Source organism: Gopherus evgoodei, chromosome 3, assembly GCF_007399415.2.
Source record: "Gopherus evgoodei ecotype Sinaloan lineage chromosome 3, rGopEvg1_v1.p, whole genome shotgun sequence".
NCBI lineage: Eukaryota > Metazoa > Chordata > Testudines > Testudinidae > Gopherus > Gopherus evgoodei.
Genome location: NC_044324.1, coordinates 5,611,713 through 5,638,386, shown reverse-complemented (window position 1 = coordinate 5,638,386; position 26,674 = coordinate 5,611,713). Strand labels below are relative to the sequence as shown.

At 61.6% G+C, this 26,674-nt stretch overlaps 1 protein-coding gene and 1 long non-coding RNA gene across 4 annotated transcripts in view; both read right to left on the bottom strand.

Moving 5' to 3' along the window:
* Nucleotides 1-287: 287 nt before the first annotated feature.
* Nucleotides 288-5,554, bottom strand: LOC115647846. Its single transcript, XR_003999405.1, has 2 exons — nt 5,181-5,554; nt 288-4,963 (listed from the first exon to the last, which is right to left on the bottom strand). It is a non-coding gene; the product is annotated as an uncharacterized LOC115647846 (long non-coding RNA).
* Nucleotides 5,555-6,195: 641 nt separating this feature from the next.
* Nucleotides 6,196-26,674, bottom strand: part of BAZ2A (bromodomain adjacent to zinc finger domain 2A) — a 34,040-nt gene continuing 13,561 nt past the window's right edge. For all 3 annotated transcript variants that reach the window (XM_030554644.1, XM_030554643.1, XM_030554645.1), the window contains exons 3-29: nt 24,900-25,478; nt 24,007-24,192; nt 22,782-23,003; nt 21,781-21,951; nt 21,621-21,681; nt 21,414-21,522; nt 20,986-21,087; nt 20,445-20,661; nt 19,615-19,676; nt 19,374-19,439; nt 19,069-19,275; nt 18,485-18,739; nt 18,062-18,276; nt 17,297-17,371; nt 16,194-16,356; nt 15,802-15,861; nt 15,543-15,681; nt 14,899-15,452; nt 14,110-14,320; nt 13,128-13,283; nt 12,876-13,033; nt 12,255-12,538; nt 11,710-11,842; nt 11,256-11,402; nt 10,766-10,998; nt 10,483-10,626; nt 6,196-10,080 (exon numbers count right to left, since the gene is read on the bottom strand). In XM_030554644.1, the coding sequence (XP_030410504.1) occupies nt 9,912-10,080; nt 10,483-10,626; nt 10,766-10,998; nt 11,256-11,402; nt 11,710-11,842; nt 12,255-12,538; nt 12,876-13,033; nt 13,128-13,283; nt 14,110-14,320; nt 14,899-15,452; nt 15,543-15,681; nt 15,802-15,861; nt 16,194-16,356; nt 17,297-17,371; nt 18,062-18,276; nt 18,485-18,739; nt 19,069-19,275; nt 19,374-19,439; nt 19,615-19,676; nt 20,445-20,661; nt 20,986-21,087; nt 21,414-21,522; nt 21,621-21,681; nt 21,781-21,951; nt 22,782-23,003; nt 24,007-24,192; nt 24,900-25,478 (5,078 nt within the window). In that variant the 3' untranslated portion in view covers nt 6,196-9,911. The remainder of the gene's footprint in view (nt 10,081-10,482; nt 10,627-10,765; nt 10,999-11,255; nt 11,403-11,709; nt 11,843-12,254; nt 12,539-12,875; nt 13,034-13,127; nt 13,284-14,109; nt 14,321-14,898; nt 15,453-15,542; nt 15,682-15,801; nt 15,862-16,193; nt 16,357-17,296; nt 17,372-18,061; nt 18,277-18,484; nt 18,740-19,068; nt 19,276-19,373; nt 19,440-19,614; nt 19,677-20,444; nt 20,662-20,985; nt 21,088-21,413; nt 21,523-21,620; nt 21,682-21,780; nt 21,952-22,781; nt 23,004-24,006; nt 24,193-24,899; nt 25,479-26,674) is intronic.

Below are 26,674 nucleotides of genomic sequence, written 5' to 3'. Positions count from 1 at the left end.
CAGACCCCCCCGACCTCCACGCACCCCATAGCAGGAGGCAGGACAAGTGCAATAAACCATAACGCTGCCCCCCACCCCCCCAGATCCCTGACTCCCAAATCTCTTTTACCTGGAGACCAAGCTCTTAAAGGTACCAGGCACTTTAGACTTATCCGCACGTTCTCAAAACAATGTCCCCCCGCTTTGTGAAATGCTCTGCTGTGATTCCTTCCCCCCCAGATGGTGCTAAACCCTCCCCCTGCCCCACTGGATAGACGCACCCCCTGGCTGGCACAATCCTGCCCTCCCCCCAATATCTGTTACATTGGATAGACTGTGAAACAGATAGGCCGGCCCCTTCTCCGAGGGACCTACTGGGCCCCCCATCCTTGCTGGTCTCCCCTTCTTCAGAATCGAAACCTCTGCCCTTCACCCCAGTCCTAACCCTCCTGGGCTGGGGGCTGGCCTGCCCTGCCCTTTGGAGAAAATAGCTCTTATGCAGCTGACAATCAATGATGTTTCTGTTGCATGCGTGAGTGAGTTGTGTAGTAGTGAGAGAAGCAGATGGGGGGGGTCGAGGGAGAAAGCTCTGGCCAAGGGGTTTGTAGAGGGGGCAATGGGTGATTTATGCTGTGTGTGTGTGTCGGGTGCATCTCCCCCCATCCCAGTCCATTCTGGGTGGTAGGGAGGGGTGGACACCCGTTAGGTATTTTCACTTCCATGCTCCAGCTGGGGTGAAGAATGGTCAGGGCCTGGCAAGTTAAATATTACCCTACCCCCACCCCCCAAGCTGAGAGCAATTTAAGCGCCTCTGCATCCCTGCCCCAAGCCACCTTATCAAGGTGGGGGGGTCTGGGGCCTGGGCCAGGAGATCCGACTTTAATGGCCGAGCTCCCCCAGGGTGGGATGCACCCCCTTCCCCCCCAGCACCCCATCTCTTGTTCACCCCTTGGCCGTCCTTACAGCAGAAAGCTAGAGGGGCACCCAGCCAGCCTGGGGTGGGGCAGGGAACAGCGGAAGCTACCCCCACCCCCCCAGTGGCATGGTTCCTGGGGGCAGCCCAGCAGCTGGCCCGGCTCCACCTTTCCTCCCTAGACACTAAGGCACATATGTGCCAACACAGAGGAAAGGAGGCGGAAAGGCTGCCCCACATAATCTGTGCTGGGCCCACCCGCAGGGGTGGGGCAGGCCTCCAAAATGCCTAAATCCGCAGGTGTCCGGCGCCTCGCCTGGCCCCATGCGGTGCCTTAATCTGCATTGTGGTGCCTGGCGCTGGCGCCGCTGGGCTCGAACCCGGGACCCAGGTGGCCTCAAAGGCCCTGGCGCTGGGACTCGGCAGTGGCCAGTCCTTGTGCTTCAGGAACTGTGCTTAAATCCAACGGGCTCCGACGTGCTTGGCCGATCCTGGGTGCCGGGGGGGGGGGATGGGGACAGACAGAGCCCCAGGGGAACCCCGAGAAAGCAGCAGACTGGCTGCCCCCCTCCCCCAATGGCTGCGTTTGAAGAATTTTGTTCTTTTTCATGAATTTTTTGTAAGTTTCCTTAAAAAAAAAAAAAAGTTTCCTGGTCCTTTCCCAGCCCCCTGGCTGGGGCAGAGCTGTGGTTTTTACTGCTCACATGTTCTGGGCGTTAAGTTCCACCTTTTGGAGGTGTTGGGGGTGGGGGCGGGGAGGGGGGGTTGGTGTCGCTGGCCGTGATGGCGTCTTAGGTTGAAATTGTTTGATCCAGGTTTTTAAAAAATATTGTATTGATTTGTGACATGAATGCGCGGGGGTGGGGGCGATTTGAGGAAGGTTTAAGTTTGATTTTTCTGTGGAGTTGCTTTTTGGGGTGCTTTGGTTGTGCAGCCCCTGAACACCCCCTGCCGCCAGCTCGCAGGCCTGCTGTTTGCTTCTGAGGTGGGGGGGGTTGTGTGTCCTGTCCATGGGGGGTGGGGGCCCCAGAGTGGCTGGCGCCTCCAGCAGGCACAGCCTGGCGGTGCGGGTGAATCCCTTGTCCATTTCAGCTGCATGGGAGGGGGGGGGATCCCTTCAAAAGCCAAGCCTCCCCCCCTCCAAAAAACCCACCTCAGCACTTTGTCTGTTTGTAACAACCTCGGGGAGGGGGGAAGCTCGTTAGAAATAAGCCAATAGGTTGCCCTGGTAACACCTCCTCCTCCCCTCTCCAGCTAGTTACCTGCCCCAAACACCTCAGCCAGTCCCCCCACCCCAGCCAATAAACCTCCTGCCCCCCCACCCCACTGACAGGCCGGGGGGTGGGTAGCGCACCAGGTTCAATGTTTTGTCCCATTAACCAAAGATCGCTGGGCCCCACAGCATCAGCCCCCTACCCCCCCCCCCCCGGTGACCAGGCCCTTTCGAGGTAGCCAGAGGCGCCGTGTCAACCAAAGCAGCTGGCGCCAGGCCTGGGTCAGGAAAGGGGGGGGGGCTGGGGCAGTGTAGGAACCGCCAAAAGTGCAGTGTAACGTAAAAGCAACCCCCCTTCCTTGAGCTGGGTTCCCCACCCCACTGCTCTCGGCTCCATTTGCCCCCTCGTGGGAGGACTTGGGGGGCTTAGGGCAGAGTCGGGGCCGCTGCTGCCCTGTGTTGTATCTAGGAAGGGAGGAGCGGGGTGGGGTCTAAGCAGCTGGAGTGTTGGGGTGCATGGTGGGGGGGCTAGTCTCAGCGCTGCCCCCACCACACTCCAGCGTTTCCTGGGCTCGGGGCGCACCAGGCTGCGGGTTCTCCCCTGCCACAGGCTGTTGGGGGGCACGGGGCCCTGCAGGTCAAGCCCAGCCATGGGCCAAGGCTGGCCCCTGCTGGGGGGTCCCACCCTGGATGTCTGGCGCAGGCGGGGGGTGCCCAGTTGGCACTGCTGTTCTCTGGCTCCTGCCCCACTGCTGGTGTTGAGGCCCCAACAATAAGAGACCATTCCCCCCCCCCCCCCGACTGCCAGTGCAGGGGGGGTCGGGCCTGGCTGGGCAGGAATCCTGCTGGACTTTGAGTCTTGTGCCTTGATTGGTCCCTGCCTGATCCAGCCCCTGCACTTTAGGGGCAAGCGCGGGGCGGCTGGCGTGTATCTCCCCCATTAACAGCCTGGGCCTGCAGTTGGGTTCTGGTATCTCCAAGAGATGCCCCCCCGACCCCTCGCCCACGTGCCCTGTGAGTTGTGCCAGTCCCTGAGGCCTGGCAGAGCCTAGATTAGCAACCCCCCCCCGCGCACTGCCCGTCATTGGCCAGCATTTCCCCCCCCCCCCCCGTGAAGCTCTGGGTGCTCCTAAATTCCACGCTCGTGGTTACATTTGCCACATGCGCCCTGCCCCTAGCTGCACAGCTACCTCGCCCCCCCATGGCGGCTCATCTCCGGCACGTGGCACCCCGCGGGGCTGCCCGGCCCCCTGGGCTGGAGGTGCAAAGCCGTGGCCCATTCCCCACGCTCCACCGGTTCATGGTTTCACAAACCTCATGTTGCTGCTAATTACTGGGGCGCCTGTTTGCCAGACAGGGCCCCGCTGGTGGTTGTTTCAGATAGCGTTTTGTTCCGTTGCCTGGGTCTGGGGGGGTGAGTTAGAGCTCGAGCAGCCTGGGGGGGCGGTCCCACCCTGGCAGCTAACCAAAGAGGTGCTGGGAAGCCACGGCGGGTGGGGATGGGTGGAGGATAAAACAACCTCTGGCATTAAAGGCCAGGCCATGGGCGCTGGCACAACCCCACCTGCCATGGGCATCGCTGGTGCCTGGGGCCGGGAAGCCGCAGCCTAGCAGCTGGTGCCTGCTGCCTTGGGACCAGCCCAGCCTGGGGTTTAATCCGGCAGAGGAGCGTTGGGGAAGCAGATCCCGGGCTCGCCGGGCAGGGGCCACAGTGAGGGAGGGATGCAAGGCCTTGGGGCTGAGCCCGTGCCAGCTGCCCCCCATTGAAATTGGCAGCTCTGAGCTTTGAGCTGCAGTGGTTGTGAGCCCCAGAACCACCCCTCAAGCTGTGGGCGCCGGCCCCCATCTCAGCCCGCACGCTGCCCCTGCGGCCATCCCAGCGCCTGGCTCTGGCCTCGGCAGCGTAGCAGGCACCAAATCACACGTGCACCTGTGGGTGGGGGGTCGCACGCCTGCCCCACAGGGTTGCAGGCTAGCCCGAGTGCTGGCTTGAGGCCCTAACCGCTGGGCAGGGGGGCTGGGCTGCTGGAGAAATGGGACGCTAAACCAACCACCTCTTTTGCCACTCCCCCCGTGCTGCTCCCCCCCTGCCATGTCTTGCCCCCCAGGAGGTAGCACCCTTTAATTTATACCAATGAGCATTTTGTACAGGTTTTTACGTTTTTGGGTTTGTTTTTTTTTTAAAAAAAAATCTCAAGGTTTCTAGTTTTGTATTCTTGCCGCTTCTGTGCTCCAGACGGGCTTGTCCCCCCCATCCCCCGCTGCTGATGGAGCTCCCACTCTGCTCATGTGGACGTGTTTGTTTTTAAATAAAAAGCTGGGAAATAAGTCGGCTCAGTCTCCTCTGTGGTTTGGTGGTTGGCTGGGAAAGTCCATTAGTGCAGCCGCAGCAATTCTGGCTTCCACCACCAGGGGGCGCCCTCCAGCAACATTAGTCACATGATGCACAACCTGTGGAACTCATTGCCAGGGGACATGCTGAAGGCCAAAAGCAAGATGAGATCAGTTCATAGAGGCCCAGCCCTCGATCTTAGCCACAACTGGCAGGAACACCCCAGCCCCCGTATGGCGCTAAACTTCTGTCAGGAGCTGGGACTGGAGCACTTGCTAACGGCCTCTGAAGTATTGGCCGAACCAGGATACGGCGCTAGCTGGACCCTTGGGCTATTCCTCTGTTCTTAAGCCATGGGGTTGTGGGATTCAGGCCTGGTTTAGCAGCAAAGCCTTTGTCCAGAGGAGGGAAACATGTCCCAGCACGGGCAAGGGAGCCTGGGACTTAGCACCCAGCCCTGTCTAGTCTCTGTCACCATCAGCTTGGCCGCCTCAGTTTGCCCAGTGGTTTTGGTTGGGTCTTTTGCCTAGGAAAAAACAACCCATTTTTACCCTGGCAGAGCAATTGTCAAACCCCAGGACGCCAGGGGTACCCCCAGCCAGTGTACAATAGCACCCCTGCTTGGGTGCTGCTCCCAGGGGGGAAGCAGCTGGTAACTGAGGCTAGGCAGGGGGGTATCGAGGGCCATGCTGCAGCAGTTGCTGTTGTAAAAACTGGTCTGAGACCTGACACGCTCGCCTCACCTCCTCAAGCTGGGTTAATTCAGGACCACGGGAGAGAACAGAGCTGGCTGGGCAGCAGGAACCAGGCCCTTCTAGTGCGGCCTGGGGCCCAGTAGGCTGCAGCTCCGTCCTGCTGTGCCACAGCGGCCAGGCTCCCTCCCTGCGTTCCCAGGCCGAGGGGGCGGCCCAGGAGCCCAGCGGATCAGATGGGTTGAGATGCGTCAGAAGCAGCTGCACAGGCATAACTCAGCGCGTGCAGGCAGCCAGCCGCCTCTGCAGCAGCAGCTCCCGCTCCAGCGGCCCAGGAGCCAGTTAAAAGGGAGGCGGGTTCCTGGCTGCATGGACACAGTAACCTTGAGGGGGCAGAGGCCCAAGTTCCACTCCTTGTGGTGGGTGCCCAAATCCCCTAGGCAGCTGAGCTGAGCTTTCTAACCCTAACAGCCTCATTTACCCCCGTTACAGTGCCCCAGGTCGGGCTCAGTCGGACCGTCGTGGAAGTGCTCCAAGCCCCACCCCAGGGAATTAGCTACCAGGTTACGTGCCCCTTGCACCCCAGGGAACCGTGCCCAGCCTGGGTCTTGTGCGGGTAGCAACGCTGGAGCGCAGAAAACACGCCCCAGCCTGTTACACCAGGACAAGGCCTGGCTGCAGTCTGCTGTCCTTTGCCCGCTTCCCGGCACGGCTACTGACCGTTGGGGATGAGATTTTTCAGCAGGGGCTGAGGAGTGGGGATATGGAACGGCCCGGAAGGGGATACCAGGGAATTTTTAAATGCCCTGTAATAAAATGAGGGAGGAGGCGCTTCTACTCCCACCACACCGAGGGAAAAAATATAGAGGGAGTGGAGGAATTTTTCCCTAAAGCCCTTTGACTTGATGCTCCCAACTCCCTTGGGCACTGCTTCTGCCTAATCCCCGTTCTTCCTGCCCGACACACAGCCTGAACTTCAGCCTTGAACAGCCAGCTGGGCTCTCCCTCTTGCACCCCCATCCAGCTGCCCCCCACGAGAAACACCCCCGACGACACCATCTCTATCAAACGTGGGTTTGTTTTTATTCTCGCAACTTGACAAGCACTCTCTACCGCTGTACTTGTGGGAACATCACATGGCAACAAACAGGAGTTAATCTAGAATATTTTTTTTCCTTTAAACCTTATTAAAAATGAGATTGGTCCTAAAAATATAGAAAGAAATAAATTTAAATTCACAAAAACTGTACATTATCAAAAAGTCACTAAAACACCACATTTGGTTATATAAAAAAGAGCCAGTCCTGTTCCTTTTGCAAGGAACATCAGAATCTCTTTCTTTTATCGTGGTTGGGTCTTCCTGTTTTATCAGACAGCCGGGGTGGGAGGGGAGGGGGAAGGCCAGTTCTAGACCCCACCCATGTAATTTACAAAGCCAACTCATTAAGGGTTAAAAAATAAAATATACTCCGCATCTTGACATCTCTCATACTCAGTCCAGAATGGATTTTTACACTCTGGTGCATCCCCAATAAGGAAGAGTAGATGGGTGGGATTTCAGACACGGCTGGATTAATTTTATGGGGATGGCAGGGGCTAAGAAGGAAGGTGGGGATTTAAAATTCAGGGCATTTTATCAGGGGAAAAAAACAAAACAAAAACCTTTTTAAAACACCACAACACCATTACAGAGACTAAAACTTTTCCATGACAAAAACAAAAACACAAACCAAAAAAAAAACAAAAACCTGACAGATCCAAAATATTTAAAAAAAAAAGTTTGTTACAGCGCAGTTATTTAGATAAAATATAAATATTTATGCATAATATAAAGTCAGTTCAAATAGGCTTCAAATCCACCTCTTATTTCAAAGCAAAAAAATAAAATAAAAAGTTTTTGAGGTTATTTGATAGAAAAAAGGCTACTTTTAAAGACGATGGGGGGGGTGGGGGAATGCATGACAGAGGCTGCTTCCATCTCAGGGCTTCCCACCCCCCCAAGGTAGGTTAGTTGATTTCAGTGCTCATGGTGAGTGGACGACGGGCTGGGGGAAGGGGTGGGTGGGTGTGTCCCAGATGTCGCACAGCTGGACTGGACTGTGAAGCGGCTCCGCTGGGGCCTGCCCGCCAGCCGCTCTAAAGCGAGTACCCGTAATATCGTGGTTTGAGGAGCGGGGGGCGGCCAGGGGGTTGATTTCCACACCATCGCTCCACCTCCGTGACGCTCTATCCCCAGACAGGGCTTAATACATGGGAAGGGCAAGGGACCACCCCCCAACCCCGCGCTTTCCAGAAAGTCCTGGGGGAGACCAGCAAGGGCTGCAGAGTGAACGAGCAAAGGGTTAATGAGGGGCTATGGAGGGGGGATATTTCCAAAGACAACGGGCAGTGGGATTAGCGATAACCCAGCTCAGCCTCCCCTGCCTAGATCAGGCCTGGCCCACCCCCAGCATTCACCATCACACATTATCCTCAATACTGGGGAGGTGGGGGACCCAGGATGCAGCAGCTTGTCCGGCGCTGCTGCCAATCTGCGGAGGGAGCTGAGTGCCCCCCTCCCCATTTGAAGCTGGGTGCCTAACTGCCCTAGCCAGCTGCTGGGGGTGGGTGGAGGGGAAGCAAGCCTTTACCTCCAGCTCTCGGCACCCGAGCCGAGGGTGAGGTCACGGAGTGGAGGGAGACTCTCCACTGGGACCAAGTGGCCCGGGGGCTGGGCTCCCCGCGGCCCAGGCACCCCAGGCCTTTCCCCTGCCCTGAGCAGGTTGGCAGGGAGCAAGGTCGGCCACCACCCCCCAATGCACCTTCACCAAAGCGTCCCCTCCCCCAAGAGGTCCCCCAGGCCTGGCGAGTGGCACGAGGGTGGGGAGGCTTGAATAGATGTGGGGCCTCCCACAAGCTGGGGGCAGCAGAGCCATTCAGAGGTTTAGGGTGCAGGGGGGATAGCCAGGGGGCTGGCATGAGTCGCCCGTCCTGGGACAGAGGGGATCAAAACCGCAGCTCTGGCTCCCTGGATCCGTCAACAGGAATCTGGGGGGTGGGGGAGATGCTGACACGCTGGGGCTAAGGTCCTAGAGCTGCCTATGCTCTCCCACCCCTTTGGGGCACCCCCCCCCATCCCAGTGTGGGACAGCTTCTGGCTTGGAGGGACGGGTCTTGCCCTGCTCCCCCTGCCCGTTCTTTACCCCTGCGAGGCGGGATGGGTGCTGCCTGTGAAGAGCACACAGCAGGGTGGGGGGAGCTGGGCTAGGTTCCTCCATGAAGTGCAAACCCAGCAGCTTGGGGCAGGGGGGGAGAGGGTTGAAGGAAGAACAAACAGCACAAGCCCTACTCCGGGGGGGGGGGGTCTCACAGCAAAGGGAGGGGCACACACCCATTCAGGCTAGGTTCCCATGAACAAGCCTAGCTCACGGGGGTGGGGGGTGCGTGTTCCTGCTGAGGAACAGGGCAGGGAAGGGGCTCCCCCACACAGAACCCCGCCTCCGGCTACAGCGATGCTCAGCCCAGCCCAGATCCCTGTAGCCAGATCCGTGGGGGTGTCTGATCCTCTCTCAAACCCCTATTAATTGTATGTGTGTGGGGGGGGTGACAGTCCTACAGCAGAGAAGGATCTGATCCAGTGGGTTGGGGGGGACAGGACAACAGGGACTCCCCCCCCACTAAAGGGCCTGCAATGGTAGGGCCTGATGTGGGGGAGGGAGTTGGGAGAGAGTTAGGGTTGGGGAGGGATGGGGATCCTGTTGAGGGTAGTATAAAGGTCCCGGAAGGTAAAGGGAGGCGGGGAACAGGCCTGGAAAGGTCCAGGAGGATAAGGGGGGCAGAGGGGCAGGAGTGGAAAGGTCCTGGAAGGTAAGTGCAATGGGGACGGGGTGCATGGAAAGGCCCCGAAAGGTAAAGGCGGAAGGGCAGGCATGGAAAGGTCCCGGAAGGAAAGGATGAGGAGGGGCGAGGGGGCATGGAAAGGTCCCGGACCGTAAGTGCAATGGGAACGGGGGCGCATGGAAAGGTTCCAGAAGGTAAGTGCAATGGGGACGGTGGCGCATGGAAAGGCCCCCGAAGGTAAGGGCGGAAGGGCAGGCATGGAAAGGTCCCGGAAGGAAAGGATGAGGAAAGGCGAGGGGGCATGGAAAGGTCCCGGAAGGGCAGGAATGGAAAGGTCCCGGAAGGGAAGCAGCGAGCTGGGGATGGGGGGAGGGCTGTGTGTGGAACAGCGCATCCCAGTGTCGTTGCGAGCGGGTCCGGGTGTGAAGCTCGACGCGAATCTCGAGGAGTTGAGTTCACTTTACTGGCCATTAATGCCTCAGAGACAGCACACAGCAGTGCCATCCTCATACACGGTCACTACGAACTATTGCTATGTTAAATACTCCCAGCCAAGGGGGCGGGGGGGCGTCTTTCTTCCTTTGCCAGGTCAGGTGGTGGTGAAGTAGAAAAGGAACCTGAAGAGCGATCGCCTGGTTTCTTTCGTTTTTGGCTTACACAGTCTATGAGTCCGGGTGGCTGGGGGGGGGGCTGGGGGCGGGGAGCAGCCGGGCCGTGGAGACGCCCCGTTGCCCCAAGCCCCCTGGTATGTGTGTGTGGGGGGGAGGGGCTTTTCCACGTCACGCCGGGACCAGCCTCCGTCGGGAATTCAGCAGGCAGCGAGATCGTCTCCAGAGGAGTCAGTTCTTTTGCGGGGGTGGGAGGGGGTCTCTCTCCCTACCCCAAACCGCACGAGACAGGTCTCAGGTCAGGAGCGTGGAGGGCGGGGGGCACAGTCCCCAACCCCACCCCTGGGCTCCCGCTTCACGGGTTAGGAGCGTGTTTTCCCTGATAAAATTCCTCCCACCGGCTCTCGAAGAATCTCCGCATGGCACGCCCGGCCTTGCCCACCTCCGAGTCGTCCTCGTTGAAGGTCTGGCAGTTGTCGAACACCAGCGTGGCATCAGTGGCGAATTCCTCACAGCTCACATACCTGGGGAAGAGCCAAGGAGACTCAGTCACCCCTGAGTCCTCCCCCCAGTCCCGGATCACAGCAGCCTCAGAGCAGGGAACAGCTCCCCTGAGCTCTGCTGCCACCCCCTCCCCATTGCCTGAATCCCCCCATACCCATCCTGGCTCTTTCCCTCTATCCTCCTCCCCACCCCAGCAGTTGCTCCCCTGACCCAGCGATACCCAGGTGGTGTCTAGCCAGCCTTTGGGAAGAAGGAGGAGCAGCCCCACACAGCCAGATGGGTGCAGGTAGGTTCTTCGTCCCTGGGGCCAGGCGGCCCGGGGAAGGGGAGGGATGCTCGGCGCCAGCCTGTGAGGTCCATGCTGCCCTCTGGCTCCTTGCAGAGATGGCCCCCCCCCCCGAGCCCCCTGCCCTGACACTCACTCGCCCCGCAGGAGCCGCGTCCGCATGGTGGCAAAGTCCATGGGGTTCTTGATGATTTTCCTGTAGCCGGGCACCAGCCGGGGGTTGACGGGCTCCAGGAAGGGCCAGGCGTCCTCCTGAGACTCCATCTCCATCAGGATGATCCTGCAGAATGGAAGGGGCATAGCACAGGGATATGTACCAAACTGGGGAGTGCAGTGCTCCCACCCCAGCTGGGGCATGCACATGACCCCCCCTCCCAGGCCCCACCCCAGCTGAGGGGGACACACCCCAGGGTACGTACTCGCAGAAGGTCAGGTCGCTGCTCTGGCCACGTGGGGACAGTCTCCTCCGCTTGGAGGGGGACAGGCCCTCCCCTGAGTAGCGGGGCACCGACAGGGTGTCACGCCTCCGCGGCAGAACCCGGCGCCCGGGGCTCTCCTCCTCCTCTGGGAAGCCCCCCCCGAAGAGACGCCCGCCTTTCCGCTTCTTGCCTCGCCTGGGTGAACTGGGGTCCTCGTAATACTCGCCTCCCGCCTGCAAGGAAAGAGAGACTGGGGGAGTCACCTGCTGGAATCGGTTGCTCCCCACCCCTGAACCGCACAATAGGGAAACTAAGGCACGAGGGGAGACGCTCCTCTGAGGTCACACAGCCACCACCCAGCAGCCCTGGCTCCCAGCAGGGGTGGGGGAGAGAGGGTGTTATCTGGGCTCGGAAAGATCTCGGTGAGGGGGACAGCCCGGCTCAGGCCATGCAGGGGTCGAAGCCCAGGTGGGCTCCCACGGGAACGTACCTGGGAGATGCAGACAGAGCAGAACCAGTCCCCGTCCGGCACCTCCGTCATCCTGGGCCGATGGCAGTAGAGGTGGCAGCCACGGTCGCAGCCATCACACAGCAGCAGGTGTTCGTCGTCATCCCCCTTCCGGCACACCAGACACGTCTGGGGGCAAAGGAGCACGTGAGGTGGGTGGGCTGAGAGGGGCGCCCAGCCCCCGACAGGAACTCAGCCCAACCAGGTATTTCTCTCTTACCCTACTAGGTCCATCCAGCCCGGATCCAGCTCTGACCCCCTCCCCACCCCTGCAGTAGGATGGTGGCTCTCCCAACAGAGTTCCAGCCCCGACTCTCCCTCCTGCAGCAGGGAGTTCCACAGGGTGCCACCTCTTCCCTACACTACCCCTGATCCCTGGCGCCTCCTGACATCCGGGAACCATCGAATGTGCCCCCCCACCCCCTGGCCCCCTTACCACTTTGTTGACTGACTTCTCCCAGGCAATGGATTTCTCCAGCTGGTAGATACACAGGGAGACCTGGGCCGCGCTCCGGCACCGCTCCAGGGTCTGGCGCCACGTCCGCATCCGGGGAGTGATCTCGTAGGCACTAGGGTAGAGGAGAAACACTCAGCCTGGTGCATGGAGAATGCCCTGACAGGGAGCTGGTTGCATGCTAAGTAACCCTTGCTGCCACTCCACATCCAGCCCTGGGGAGGGGGTTACTCTCTGGATTGTCCAGAGAGGGAAACTGAAGCACAGAAAGAAAGGGATCTGCCTAAATCACATGGCCAGGAAGAGAACCCAGGAGTCCTGGCACCCAGCACTTCCCTGCGTTAACCTACTAGACCCCACCCCCATCCCAGAGCCAGGAATCGAACCTAGGAGTCTTGGCTCCCAGTCTAGGCCCTAGACCCGGTCCCAGGGCTGGGGGAAGAACCCAGGAGTTTGGGCTCCCAGTCTGTGCTCTCGAGCCCCGTCCCGGAAACCCCATTGCCTCCCCGCGCGTGCCAGGCACTCACATCTCCGTGCTGCCCAGGTCCAGTGCCTCAGGGCTGCTCAGCACGGCCTTCTCCACCACCACCTCGTGCGGCGCCCACAGCGGCTCCTTCAGGTACCGGCGCTCCATATTCTGCTCCAGCGCCGCCAGCCGCAGGACGGCCAGGTCCAGGGGGTTGGTGGCCTCCCGGGAGGGGGGCAGCCCCTCCCGCCGGTTCTTGAGGGTGATCTCCTCCAGGACGCCCACTTTGTGCTCGCAGTACCGTAGGTCGTCCCGTGCCGAGTCGGGGCTCGGACACGTCCAGCCCTGGGGGGAAGGAGAGCCTTAGAGGGGGGCTGGGATCCTGGGGGGTAGGGTGGTTCAGCCTGCTCGGATCCCAGCCGGCTTTACCAACCACCCAGCAGCACCTGGGGCTGCCCTGGGGTCATTCATTCAGGTGCCAACCTGCTGAGGTCACGGCCCTGGGGGGAGGGACCAGGGAAAGAGTTCGCTGGCATGACCGGGCAGCCGCCTATGCCAGGGACTCATCCCCTGTGCCAAATGCACCCCGCAGCAGCAAGGAGGGGTGCATTTTGCAGCACCCACTAGCTCTCCCAAGCTATATCGGGGTGGGGGGCACAGGGTGGGGGCCCAGGCTCCTCACCCGGATCTGCAGATCCGCCATCAGGACCCGCTGCTCCAGCTCTTCCACCCACTGCAGGAGGGCAAGGTCCATCTCGTAGGCCCGCTCCGTCACGGACCACCGGGCCAAAGCTTCCTGAGACACGGGGTGGCCGGTGGCCTGGGGCTGGAAGATGGGATCTGGGCAGGAGAGAGACAGGTTTAACGGCCCGGCGTCCTCGCCCTCCACCCATGGCCCGGTTCCCCCCTCCCCCAACCACCAGCGTGTCCTCACCGGCAGTGGCGCGGGTGCAGACCTCCTGCAGATACTCCTTGTGCTTGGTGAGGTGCTTGTGCAGGGCCTTCTCGCGGATCCCCCGCGGGTGCAGCGCTCGGACCACGGCCTCCAGCTCCTCCGCGTCCTTAAGCCACCACCAGCCGCTCTGCATCTCTGCAAGGCAGCCACAGAGCCGGCTGAGCACGGGGGGGCTGCCAGCTCCCAGTCACCCTGCAGGGGAACGGGACCCCAGCAGGGAACGGGAGACAAATCCGACAATCCCCACCGCCCCGCAGCACGGCAGAGAACGGGACCCAGGAGTCCTGACTGGCACCCAAACCCAGCTCTGTGCCCTCAATGAGACGGGGGCGGACGTGGTCTCCTGTCTTCACCCGAGGCTGGGTGCCCCCCCGTGAATGACAGGGAGGGACAGGGGGACGGACGATGTCAAGAGGGAGACTCACCCACCCCCAGGCAAGGAAGGAAGGGAAGTCTGGCTGGGCGGAGAAGGTGGCAGGCTGGGAACTGGGCTGCCCCGGTGTGATGAAATAGGGGCTGTCTGTGTGGGGAGTGGGAGAGCAGGGGAGGACTTTAGGGGATGGACGATGCCAGGGCCTGTAACCTGAGCTAGCTAAGGGAGGGGAAAGGTCAACACCTTTGCCCGGGAAGGGGGCAAAGGAAGGGAGTGGCAGGAGGGAAGCAGTTTGAGTTTGGGCTTGGGGCTGTGTGGGCGGAATTCAGGGTATCCTAGCTAGGATCCAAGCACCCTGAAAGCCCAGAAGGACTCGGTGGAGGGGTCCTGACTGTGCCTGCAAGCTCTGCTGTAACCTGTGTTCCTGTTATCCAATAAACCTTCTGTTTTACTGGCTGGCTGAGAGTCACTGTGGGTCCCGGGAAGAGGGGTGCAGGGCCGGACTCCCCCACACTCCGTGACACCCAGGGAGAAGAGAAGAGCAGTGCTGGGATCACTGCCCGATGGGGGGTGGGGGGGTATCCTCACCTGGGGGCACGGGCTGAGCCATCAGCTGGGTGAGATACTTCTGCTCAATCTGCTTGAAGAACTTGGTGGGGGGCCGGCCCCGGCGCTTGGGCTGCCCCGGCGGCTCCTGGGCCTTCTCAGGTCCGCCCCGGCCCCTGGGGCACGCACTGGGCACCCTGGGGCTGGCGTGGATGGGCGTGGAAGCGAGGGGGGGAGATGTGGGGCCATTCGGCTGGGAGGAGAGAGAGCGCGGGTGAGAGGTGCCGGCTGCACAGCCCTCGCCCCAGCCCCGCCGCCCCCCTGGGAGCCAGACCCTCCAGCCCCCTCGGGGCTCCGGCTCTAAGTGACCCACGTCACGGGGCTTCCCTCACTTGCCATGGGCCTCGTCTGTGCTCCTGCCCCCCTTCCTCGGGGGGCCAGCCACCACCCCACTCCTCCCCTCGCAGCCCCCTGGATACGAGGAGGTGGTTTCCTCCCCAGACTCAGCCCCACACCCCCCACCCCAGGAAGCTGGAGCCCACAGATCCGCCAGACTCTAGCTGGTCCCCTGACCCCTCCCCGGGGCCCAGATCCTGCCCGGGGCAAAGGGAAGGGGACGGGGAGGCTTTCCAGCCCTGCTTAGAGCGACACCTACAGGGGCCAGAGGCGAGGGTCCCTTTGGCAGTGCCCGCTGTGCCCACATGGTCAGCAAGACAGGCGCCTGCCAATGGGAGACCTGCTAGGCCTCCCTCCCACCTCCCCGTGTCCCATTCCCCAAACTCTTTTCCTGTCCACTCCAGCAGCAGCCCTAGGCAGCCGGCTAGCTCTCACCTGCCTGCCCATAGCCTTGGGCTGGTCCCCGGGGCTGCGAGGTTGGAGGGCGGCTCTAGCAGGGGGTTCCTCTGAGGAGGTGGTGAGGGTGGGAGAGGCATGGCAGGGCGTCCTGGGCAGCAGGTTGAACCAGGGCCCCTGTTTCTCCATTGTCTCTGGGAAGCTCTCCTCCAGGGCGGGCGCCTCGGGGGCAGGGGGACTGGGATCCCCCTTCCCGGGGCTGCTGTCCGGGGTGAGGACCGAGCTGTTGAGCAGGGATGACTGCGTCTGGCTCAGCCAGGACAGGAAGGCTGACTGGCTCAGATCGTGCTGGCTCTGGCAGGGGGGCATCGAGTCCTCCAGGAGCCCGTTGAGCGGTGGGGGCTTGGGCCTGCCTGGCCGGGCCAGCTCCTCTTTGCTTTTCCGCGGCCGGCCCCGTGCCCGGGAGGCCGTGCACTTCAGCCGGTTGGGGATGGGCAGCTCGACCGGTTCTTTCTTCACAGGGGAGATCTCCGGAGCAGCCTCTTTTTCCTCCTCCTCCTCCTCCTCCATGTCCTTGGGCCCCCCCTCCGCAGCTGCAGGGTGGGGTCGGGAAGAGATCAGAACCGTGCAAGCCTCTCTCCTGTAACAGCCCCCCTTCCCACAAGGCCCCCAACCCAGCTCACCTGCCTCAGAGCCCTCCACGAAGATCCCGCCCAGGTGGGGCAGAACCCAGTACCGCCTGCGGTAGCGGTCCTGGCCCAGCGCCGTGGCCCGCAGCGTCTGTGAAGCGTGGAGCAGCTTCTTCCGGAAGAACATCTGCCTCTGGGGGAGGGAAAAGAGGGCAGAGGGTGAACCAGGGGGAGCCATCCTCTGCTGGGGGCTGTCCCGGGGATCCAGAGCCAGAGGCTGCCAGCTCCCCACCCCAAGTGGGGCCAGCCTTACCTTGGCTAGCTTCTCGATCTGTCTCTCCAGCTCGGGGACGCTGGATGCAGGAATGCTGGTCTGAGCGGGAGAAGGGACAGTCAGGAGGAGTGAATCCCCCCACCCTTGCCCACTATGTTCCCCTGGCTCTGCATACAGGACCTCTGTGCAGATGGGGGAATACCCCCCCTTTACCCCTCGAACATCAGCAGCTCTGGTTCACCCTTGTGATGTTGCCCCAATGGCACAGTTGGGGAAACTGAGGCATCAGGGAGCAAGACTTGTACGAGTCAGTGGTAGAGCTAGGAAAAGAACCCAAGAGTCCTGTCTCCCCTGCTCTAACCACTAAATGACACTGCCTCTGAACGTCCCCACTCCCCTCGCCCGTCGACCTGGCCCTGCCACGTGGCTACCTCCTCATCCTTGCGGGATTTCCGGCCCCGGCTCTCTTCCTCCTCTGCCTCCAAACCACTGTTCTCCTCTGTGATCCGGGAGCTGCGCCGCCTGGGCCCCTCATCCAGGCCCGTGATCTCGGACTCCGGGCGGCCCGTCCTCTTGGCCAGGGCGATTTTCAACCTGCAGAGCCACATAGGGAATGTCCTGAATGCCAGTCGGGGACACCGACTCCCTGCCGCCTCTCAGGTACCCAACCCCCACAAGGGCTGGGGGCAGGCGCGCAGTTCGGATCCAACAGACTGAGAACTCGGATGTTGCCATGGCAGAGTGGCTGCAGCAGCCTCCTTCTAATTCACCAAGACGCCTGGAGCCTCGCTGCCCTCCCCCTATAGCCACCCCATAAGTTTCTGTGCCAGAAGTAGGACTGGACATTTGACTGGTCTTAAAAGAGTCGGTCAACTCATCAGTCAAAAATGGCCAAATATTTTAGAGCACTGACTTCTTCCAGCTATAGACCACAACACCAGAAAAATGGGAGGCGTTTGTGGCCTCCCACAGGCTTAGCCTGAGATCAGCCATCCTCAGAGACTCACGACCAATTAACTATTGGCCAATCTAAGCTATTAGCCAATCAGGATGCTTTTGCTATGTTATTAACTGACTGTAGCTGAAAAAAGACTAATAGCCGGTCGGTCGTTTTGCAGTGAGAATCATAAATAAAAACTTGAGACTCTTTAAATAGGAATATCTATCCAATGAAACAATGAATTCACATGGCAGTGGCTCTGCTGGGTAATCTGAGCTCTGACTTGGTTCCTGAACCGCTGAGGTCCGAGTATCCCTGGCTAGGACATTGGTGCTTCATTCCAGATGACGAGCTACTCAAGCTCAGAGCGGAAAACACGATGAAATGAAGTTCCAACCGATGACAGATGCCCTGAAATAGGCATTGACCTACCTTTGCGATCGCATCCCGCTGGAATGTTTAACTCTGGTTGAACAATAGGCAGGTCAGTTGATGTTATCCGGCAGATCAATTGACCAGAAATGCTGTCCCCTTCTGCCCCTAGCCTCCTCCTCGACCTAGCCTGCCACCCCGGAAGCCCTCGGTAGCACCCACCTGCGCAGCTTGCCCTCGATGATCCATTTGTTCCTCCTGTAGTTGGACATGTTCTCCAGAGTCTTGTCGATTTCACTGCAAAGACAGCCCAGAGTTTAGCAAAGCAGTCCTGGCCGGACTTTGCCCCACCCCACACCCCCTCAGGAAGGCAAAGGAGCAACACCCTCCGGGGAGCCAGGGCCGGATCTCGCCTCCAGACCCAGCCTGTTGGGTCCCTGCCCATCACGTGCTTGGGAACGGTTCAGAGCATGTAAGGCTGGAGTAGGCAGAGCGCAGCCCAGAGACTACGAGTCCCAGCATGCAACACTCCCACCTGGCTTCCTACTCAGAACCAGATGGCAGTACTGCATTCTGGGACTTCTTGTCCGCAAGCCCCCTGAGCGCTTAGCCCAATGCATGATGGGATATGTAGTCTCCCTGACTCGCACCATCATTTGGCTCAAGGCAGCCCAATGCATGATGGGATATGTAGTCTCCCTGGCCTGCACAGCCAGAGTGGCCAGATTTTATAGGGACAATCCTGATTTTTGGGTCTTTTTCTCATATAGGCTCCTATTACCCCCCACGCCCTGTCCAGATTTTTCACACTTGCTGTCTGGTCACCCCATGCACAGCCCCTATGCAGCCCAATGCCTTCTGGGATATGTAGTCTCCCTGGCCTGCATCACCCCATGAGAGGCAACAGCTGGGTTTTGCTCCCTGTTCTAGCCAGCGCCCCCCAAGGCTGCAGGGCACCAGCGGCCCCGCCCGGCCCCCGCTTCTCACTTGATGATGAGGGCGCTGCCGTTGAGCTCGTTGACCAGGAAGGCCAGGATGGCCGCCTTGCGGTCCGGGGGCAGCGCCTGGAAGGGCTTGGTCCGCAGCCCGTGGCACAGGTCGGCATCGGCCCCGTAGGCCATGAGGAAGCAGCGCAGGATCTCGGAGACGGTGTCCCGGTTCAGGCTGATCTCGGACACCTTCTCCCCGAGGATCTTCAGGGACTGGGGGGAGGAGGAGGACAGGAGTTAAAGCAGTGGAGGAGGGGTGTGGGGAGGGTCCATGCTAAGCGGGAGCCTGGCTGGACAATGCTGCAGGTCATGCAGGAAGTGTGGGGCAGAGCAGGAAATGGAACCAGGCTTTCCCTGGCCCAGGCTGGCTCCCGCCCCGCTGTTCACACTGAGTCCAGGGGGCTCGGCCGCGCCCACGTACCTGGCAGTAGGAAGGGAGGCCAGGGTCATAGAGTGCAGCCCGCAGGAGCCGCACCAGCAGGTCCTGCACCTCACCGAGACTGTCGTCCATGCCGAACAGCCCCTCCTGCAGGGTGCAGAGGCTGGGGACGTCCCGGGGGACCTCGAAGCCCAGGACCCGGCCGTAGCTGTGCAGGAACTCCACGATGGTGAGGCAGTCGGAGAAGGCCCCGCTGGGCAGGACCAGGCCGGGGATGCGGGAGAATGGCGGCAGGGGCTGGGGGAAAAGAGAGAACAAGAGAGACGCTGGTCAGCGGGGCCTGGTGGGTGGAGCCGGGACCTTACCAGGTTTCAGCATGGTTCCCTTCCACCCCCTGATCCCCAACGCATGGGCATGTGAGACCAGCCTCGCCAGCCCGAATGGGCCAGCACAAGAGGCACCAGGCCCCACACCCCATGTGGGAGGCTTGCTCAGCCCTTGCCCCATGGGGAGCCCACCCTGACCCACTTGTGGGAGGACAGGGCAGCTGCAGAGCCAGACAGGCGCTGGCCTCAGGGGTGGGAGAGCCCTGATCTCCCCCCCTCCCGCCAGGGGGTTCACCTCACCTGATGGTCGCCCAGGCACATGTCCTCGGTGGGCTTCTTCATCTCCTCTAAAATAATCTGCTGCCGGCGCCGCTCCTCCAGCCGCCGCTGGGCCAGTAGGTTCTTGTCCACCTTCCGCACAGCCTTAGCCTTCTCCTTGGGCCGCCCCTTCTCCTTGGGCCGCCCCTTCTCCTTGGCCTTCTCCGGCCGCCCCTTCTCCTTCTTTGCCTGGGGGACAGAGAGCGGTGGGGGGAGGGAATCAGGGACACAGCCTCTCTCTTCATTTCTCCTCCCCTCTTCCCCCAAACAGGGCCCTCCACACCCACCTTGGCTTTCTTCTTGGCCTCCTTGGGCTTGGGCACTTTGGCCTCCTGCTTCTGTTTGTTCCTTGCCTGGAAGGGATAAAATCCAGCTCAGGTGACTGGCGGGGAGGGGAGCCCCAGTCTGGGAGTGGGGGGAGGAGGAGGAGGAGCAGGAGGAGGAGGAGGAAGGGACACCCTCCCAGCTCCAACTGGGTGCCCCAGGTGGAGGGAGGTTGAGGGAGCCCTCCCCCAGCACCGCTCGTACCTTTCGCCTCATCTTCTTCTTGATCTTGCTCATCTTCAGCCTGTCTTCATCGCTGAGCACCTCTGCAAGTGGGGGGGGAGGAGAGAAAGAGGCAAGGGTGGAGCCTGGAACTGCTGCAGGGGGGGAACCGCATAAAACTCACTTCCAGGCTGGGCACAGCTGTCTGGGCCCTGGATTCCTGGGCCCCCAGCAGCCACACAGGCCTATCTAGGCCCCGCTCGCCCTTGCCGTGTGTGTGTGTGTGTGTGTGTGTGTGTGTGTGTGTGTGTGTGTGTGTGTGTGTGTGTGTATATATATATATATACACATACATATACACACACACACACACACAGGTCCGCACACTGTCCGGAAGCTGGCGCAGTACAGTCCACAGCAACAGGCGTATGCCATGATGGGGGGGGGGGCCGCGCTGGGAGCGGACACGGGCCAGGGGTTGGGGCTACAGTTTTAGACCTAGCCTGCCCGAGCGGACTCAATCTCCGGTTCCATCAGCGAGGTGCCCAGAGGATGCTGTCCCGGGCAGGCAGGGGAGATCAGGCCCGTGGCACTGCGGCAGGGTGTCGCGTGGGAAGCCGGGGGTCCCACTGTGGGAGTCTCACGCCCTCCAGCTGGCAGCTTCTTAGCCGGGCTTCTCCCCGGACGGTGCCTTTACCCCCAGGCGTGTAGCGGGTGGGGCTGGATCCAGAGCGGTTCTGAGCAGCCCCGTCCCTGCTCTGAAATCAGCGGGAGTGACTGGCGCATCGGAGCAGGTGGCATCCCCAGGAGCCGTGCTCCCTTGGGGCACCAGGACCGCCTGGCACGCGGGGTTGGTGGGGGGAGGGGGGTACCTTGGGCTTCCAGTTTCTTCAGGAGCCTGGCGTCGGTCTTACTCAGCAAGTCGGCCATCTTGGCCTTGGGGGGCCGGCCCCGGCCCCGCTTCACCTTGGGCGCCTCCTTGGCCTTGGCCGTCTCCTTTTCCGCGTTGCGGGGGCGCCCGCGCTTGCCCGTGATGGCCTGGATGCGTGAGGGGATTTCCTCCTGGGTCAGCTTCACCCACTGTAAACCCTGTGTGGGGGAGGGCAGAGCCAGAATGACCCCTGGGGTCTCCACACCAAGCCCTGGTCCCCCGGGGAAGTCTCCTTTCATGCCTGTAGTGAGGGCGCCAGATGGGCAGGGAGGCCCTGGGGAGCACGGGGAAGGGCCCCAGGGAGCACAGGAGGGGCCCCCGACCTGCCAGCTGGCAATGCCATGGGGCTCCAGTGCCTGGGCCCTGCAAACCCTGCACCCTCAGGTGCATCCCCAATAAACATGGGTAGTCCCAGCGCTCGCCTCATCCCCCCGCTCCCGAGACACGAGCCAGCTGCAGCCTGCGCCCGGGAAGGTGCCCACCTGTGGCGTGTCTCGCTCCTCGTAGAAGTCTCCAACGGGCATGCGGGGGCTGAAGCTGAAGTGTTCGCGCCGGACGCTCTGCACCATGTTCCGGCTCAGGTACTGGGGAAGAGACAAGGCAAAGGAGGCTGATCAGGGTTCTGCGCTGGGCACAGGGCTCCCCCGGGCCAGGCACGGCCATCGGGACACACCCCTGTGCAGCACAGTGGGCAACACCCCCCCCATTGTACACTGGGTATCGTCATAGGGGGCAGCCCACGACTGGCAGCTTCCAGGACTGAGAGAGTAAGCGGGGGTGGGGGTGGGTTGGGGGGCACCGGCTGAGGCGCCCAGCAGCAGGGATCTGCCCGCTCCAACCCACCGTGCCAGCCTCCCAACGGCTGCAGGCGACAGATTCCCCTCGGCCCTCGATGGGGAGAGACATTTACCTTGATCACCTCCGGGAACTGCTTCATTCTTTTGCCGCAGGGCCCGTAGTACCACGTCTCCCCCTGCCAGCGGTGGCTGCCCTTCTTGATTCGCACTTCCCTCCTCCACCTGCGCGGGAAAGGCCCGTCAGCGATCGGCACCCACCTGGGCAGAGCGCCGGCTGTCCCCACCCCGGACCACCGCCCCAAGCGCGGGGCACCACCTACCCGTGCTGCAGGGGGAAGCGAACCTCCTCCGCCGTGGCGATCCGTCTGCGGGGGACTTCACCTGCCAAGACAGGGGGACAGTCACTGACCAAGCGCCGGCTGGTCGCTTACAGGCCGGGGTGGGGGCTGGAACAGCTGGGGGAAGCCGCTTCTCACCTACCCCTTGCTAATGCACTGTGCAGGGCGGCCGGAGCCTCCAGGCAGCTGTCCTCAGCCACTTCCTCCTCCTCCTCCAGACAGGGGGACTCTGGCCCCGGCAGGGGGCTGCACTCCAGAGCCTCTGATTCCTCCTCCCCTGGGTCGCCCCCGTCCTGCAGGTCCAAGCTGCTGTCTGCAACACCAGGGAGGGACAGACACTCATGGGGACGTGGGGCAGGGTATACATCATCTGCCGGGGTTATTCCCAGGCTGTCACCCCATGCTGTGTCCCTCCCCCGCCGTGAGGCAATTCCATCGATTCATCTCTGCCCCCCACACCCATAGGGCAGGCCCTGGGACCCCCCACCTTTCTAGGGGGGGAGCGGAGTGTGTGCACGGCAGGGTGAAATATACCCTGTCAAGTCATGCGGTGAGTCTGCAGCCGAACTGGGACAGCAGCCTTGGTGCCACGTCACCTCTGCTCTAACCACTGAACCTCGCTCCCTGCAGAACTGGAGAGGCCAGGCGCAGGATTGGGGCATAAGGAGGTTATGGCTCCCAATATGTCCCCTGCTAAAATCCTGCTGTGAGGGAACCATCCCTTCGCCCCTACTGCTAGGCCCCGAACCTTGCTGCTTTTCATGGTTCCTCTGCGATTTTTCTCCCCTGGCTGGAGCCCTCAGAACAAAACCTCCCCACTCAATACCCCCAACTTTCCACAGGCCCACCTCCCTGGGGGTACGCCGGCCATCTGTATCCACCTCTTATCCGGAGCATGGAAGCGCTGTGGGGCAGGGATTGCCTTTTTTCGGGTACGGACAGCACCCAGCGTCGCTGATAACACACTACATTAGGCAGGATCCCCCCACGTCTTGCTCCCCGGAAGGCAGTTTGAGCCGCTGAGCTTGAGATGTCCCAGTGTCTGCTGGGACATAGTCCCCACCAGCTGTGCGCTTTGCAAAGCAGCCCGGGCCGGCCCCAGGGCCACTCGTAAGCCGGTTCCACTCCAGAGACACCCCCTACCTTGCAGGACGGCCTCCCTCAGGACAGGCGGCGAGTCGGGGCTGACGAAGAGCGAGGCAGGGGCCTGGCTGTCGTCCGGTAGCAGGCTGAAGGAGCTGGAGTTGTTCAGGGAGGGGCTCTCAGAGCACTCGAGGGTTGAGATGTCCGGGGCAGCCTCCAGAGAAGACTTGTCGTTCACCAACTGGGAGTTGTCCATCTCATAGAGATCTCCGGTCCCTGGGTCTGCAGGTGGGGATCAGAGTAAGATGCCTTAGGCGCATCCTACCGGGGCGAGTGTTCACCCCACTGTGGTTAGGGCTGCACCCAGGGAGGAGCTGGTATCTCCAGCTGGGGGTGTGTGTGTCTGTTTGGGAAGTTAAACCCACACTGAGTGCAATTCCCATGATTCCGGCACACCAGGGGTTAATGGATTTCGTTGGCTCCAGCACATCAGGGGTTAATGGATTTCGCTGGCTCTAGCCATGCCTCCCCCACCATCCTTTGGGAACTGAAACCCAAGATGGCTGGGTAATAACCATCCCGGAAGCAAGTGGGGCTGGGTGACTGTGTAGAAGGAAGCCTGGCCCTTTAAATAAGGAAGCCAGGTCCTGTAACCCCACCCCTAATGGGAGGGATTTTGTGACTCCGCCTATCGGTGGGAGGGATTCCACAGCTGGAGGGGTATAAGAGGCAGTGTGTGCCCCAGGGCTGATCTGACAGGGTCTGGGCAGAGCTGGAGGAGGAAGTTCGCACTTAGAGACCATGTGAACCTGGAGCTCTGCCCCAGGGGTCTCGGCCCCCCAGCTGACACTGCTGTTGGGGCTGACTGGCTCGGGCCAAAGGGAGGTGGGGAGAGTTTGCCAGGACTAGAAAGGGCCATTTTTCAAGGACCGGGATGGGGGCCAGCAAATAGTTGGCGGCTTCAAGGACGCCCTCAATGCCAGACTTCCCAGCGGCCTGAGCCCCAGACCCGCAATGCAAGCGGGGCAACAGGGCGCAGGCAGACGGAGCCTTTGATTGGTCGAGATCCAGCCCATTTCACAAACCTGCCCCCCCTCACCCCAGATCGAAGGGGTTCTTTGAATCTCTCACACACCTCGAGCGGTGCTCTCTGGCCCCACAGCCGGCCAGCCCGGGAGCTTGCCCACGGACGGCGCATGGAGCCCCAAGAGGGAGACCGGTTACTGCCAATGCATTGGGCAGCTGACCTCTCAGGGGAAGGGATCCACCTCTCGGACCGGCCTACCTCTAGCCAGCGACTCGAAGGGCTCCAGTGGGTCTTCGCTCAGGAGAGGAGGGTCTGCCAGGGGACCGGCGAGAGCAGAGGCATTGCCCAGGCAGCTCCCAGCAGTGTCCGGGGACAAGACGGAAGCTTCCTGGCTGAGCAGCTCCACGGCCGGCCCGGAGCTGCTGTAGCTGCACATTTTCAGGTCTAGAAACAACCCACCCCCACCGCAAAGAGAGCACATTAACGCAACCCTTCCCCCCCCGACGCAGATATGGGTGCCCCCCCCCAGCCCCAGCACCCCAAGGGGGACCCCGCTTCAGGGGCAGAGCTCCAGACAGCAGCCCCGGTTCCTGTCCAGCCAAGCCAGGAAGACGCTGCTTGGGCAGGACGTCAGTTATGGGCAGCTTAGCAGGGCCCCCCCACTCCAACACCCTCCCCCCCAGCACAATTACTGTTCCCCACTCCCCCAGACCAGGCTTTCCGCACCCCTTTTCCCAACACGTCTTGTGGGGTGGGGGGGGGAGAGGGAGGGCTCGTGGCAAGTTTGCCAACTCGTCTCTTTTCTCCTTTGGGAGGGGGAGCCCCCTACCCGGCTCACCCCCTCCCCCGGTCATGTGCTCGATCCCCAATCTCCACCCTCGGGGAATTCCCCATGCACGCCAGGAGGTGGGGGAGGGGGGCATCTGCGAGTGCAGAACGTGGGTAGGAGGCCGGGGCAGTGCTGCTGGGCCCACCCAGGGGTGCAATGCAGGGGGCCCAACTCAGAGCACTCTCAGGGCAGCTCTACACCACGGCAAGGATTGGAGGGGGAGGCAGAGGGGCTGATTTAGACATGACCCCCGCCCCTGCACTAGAGGAGCTGATACCCCAGCCCTGGGGGGTTCTGGCTATCCCAGGCCGGTGCCACTCACCCGGCTGCGTCTCCTCCAGTTCCTTGCTGCCTATCAGAGCGGCGCCGGTCTCCTCGCTGGCAGGCGACATCTCCTTTGCCGCCAAGGACCCCTCCTGGCCGGTGCCTGGTTCGTCCTGTGGGCCCGGAGGTGGCGAGAAAGGCTGGGCGCCGGAGCCCAGCATGGGGGAGGGCTGGGCGGCCGTGTAGAAACCGCTGGCGCCGTTTGGCACGAGCTCAAAGCTCTGATCCTGGAAGGAGTCGTACAGCTCCTGCGAATCAAAGCTCAGCCCCATGGAGCTGGAGGTGCCATTGGCCCAGAACTCCTGCCCTGCCCTGGGGTTAGTGTTGTGCCCCGGGGACACCGGCCGGGTGCCACCAAGGATGCCGTTGAGCGGGTACTGTCCGAGGCCGGAGAACTGGGAGACAGCAGGGGTCTCCTTCAGGCCGCTGGGCTGGTATGGCGGGTAATTCCAGAGATAGTCGTACGGGTGGGGGAGGGCGGAGGCGTCGGGGGAGTGCCCGGCAGAGGTGAAGGTCCCCGAAGTACTAGCGTGAGATACAGTAGATAAGCCATTCCCATTCATGTCGCCATTCAGGCCTGCCGAGGGAAAGGCAGAGCCGCTGGTTAATCGGTCGCGCCTGGGAGAGGGAGGGGATCCCGACTTTCCTCTCTGCAGGGAAGAGCCCAGCTGAAGGGGGAAAGCCAGTGGGAGTGGGGCGGGGGTGAAGGGTCTTCCCTGAGACAACTCAACTGAAGGGTGTGGGGCACAGACCCAAGGGCGTGGGACAGCAGCCGGGAACAGTCACCCACAGAAGGGCTGTCCACATGGAGCACCCCGCCTGACCCAGATGAGGTCCTGCCGTCCAGCTCCCCAGCCCCCTAGAGAGCACGGTATGGAGGGCAGCGAGAAGGTCAGCTGCAGACTGACCCCCCCCCCGCCCCATGCACGCAGGTCATCGAGCACAAAACGGGGCCTTGGGGAGATGGGAAGGTTTGTCTGATTTCTCCCCAGCTGCCCGAGTGTCTCCCCCAACCCCCCATGGGTTGCAGCAGGGTACTGTGCCCAGAGGCTGGGACCCTCCGTCCCGGGAGAAGCAGGCCTCAGAGACCCGCTGCAGACTGGAATCGCATGGCCAGCCGCCCGCTGGCATCCGAGAAACCCAGAGCCACAGCGGTGGGAAGTCTGGCAGTTCTGGCTCCAAGCGCGGGGGGCTGCGAGCCAGAGTGGGGGGCTGCCCCAGCAAACATCCCCAGGAGATGGAGAACGTGCAGGTCCGGGTGCAACCCGCCGAACTGCCCCCGTCTCCGAGCCAGCGCCGGAGTCCCGCGGGGATTAGCTGCCCCTCGGCTGGGCTGCTGGCGAGATCAGCTGACCAGCCAAATCCATGCAAAACCCATCCTGGCAAGTCGTTTCTTTTCTAGGATGAAGCGATCCCTAACGAAGCCCCACCCCCCCTGCTAATCCCCTCCAACCCAGCCGGAATTCCACCCTCCAGGCTCCTCTCCTGCGCCCAGCCCAGTGTCTGCCCCATGGCCCGGCTGCCTTCAAACCGGGTTAACTAGTCTTCTCAAGAGGCTGCCTCCTGGGAGGAGGGACCCCCGGCCCAGGGCAGCTGGGTGACTGGCCCCCTCCAAGCCCCACCTTCCTGCTCTCAGCTCCTGGGTCTCCTGCACCAGATAGTCCAGTCCTGCTTCCGCTGGAATGAACCCAACACTGAACCCCACGGTGGCTGGCAACAGATCGGGGACAGGAGAATCTAGACACGGCTTCCTTCTTTCTGCTGCGTGGGTTC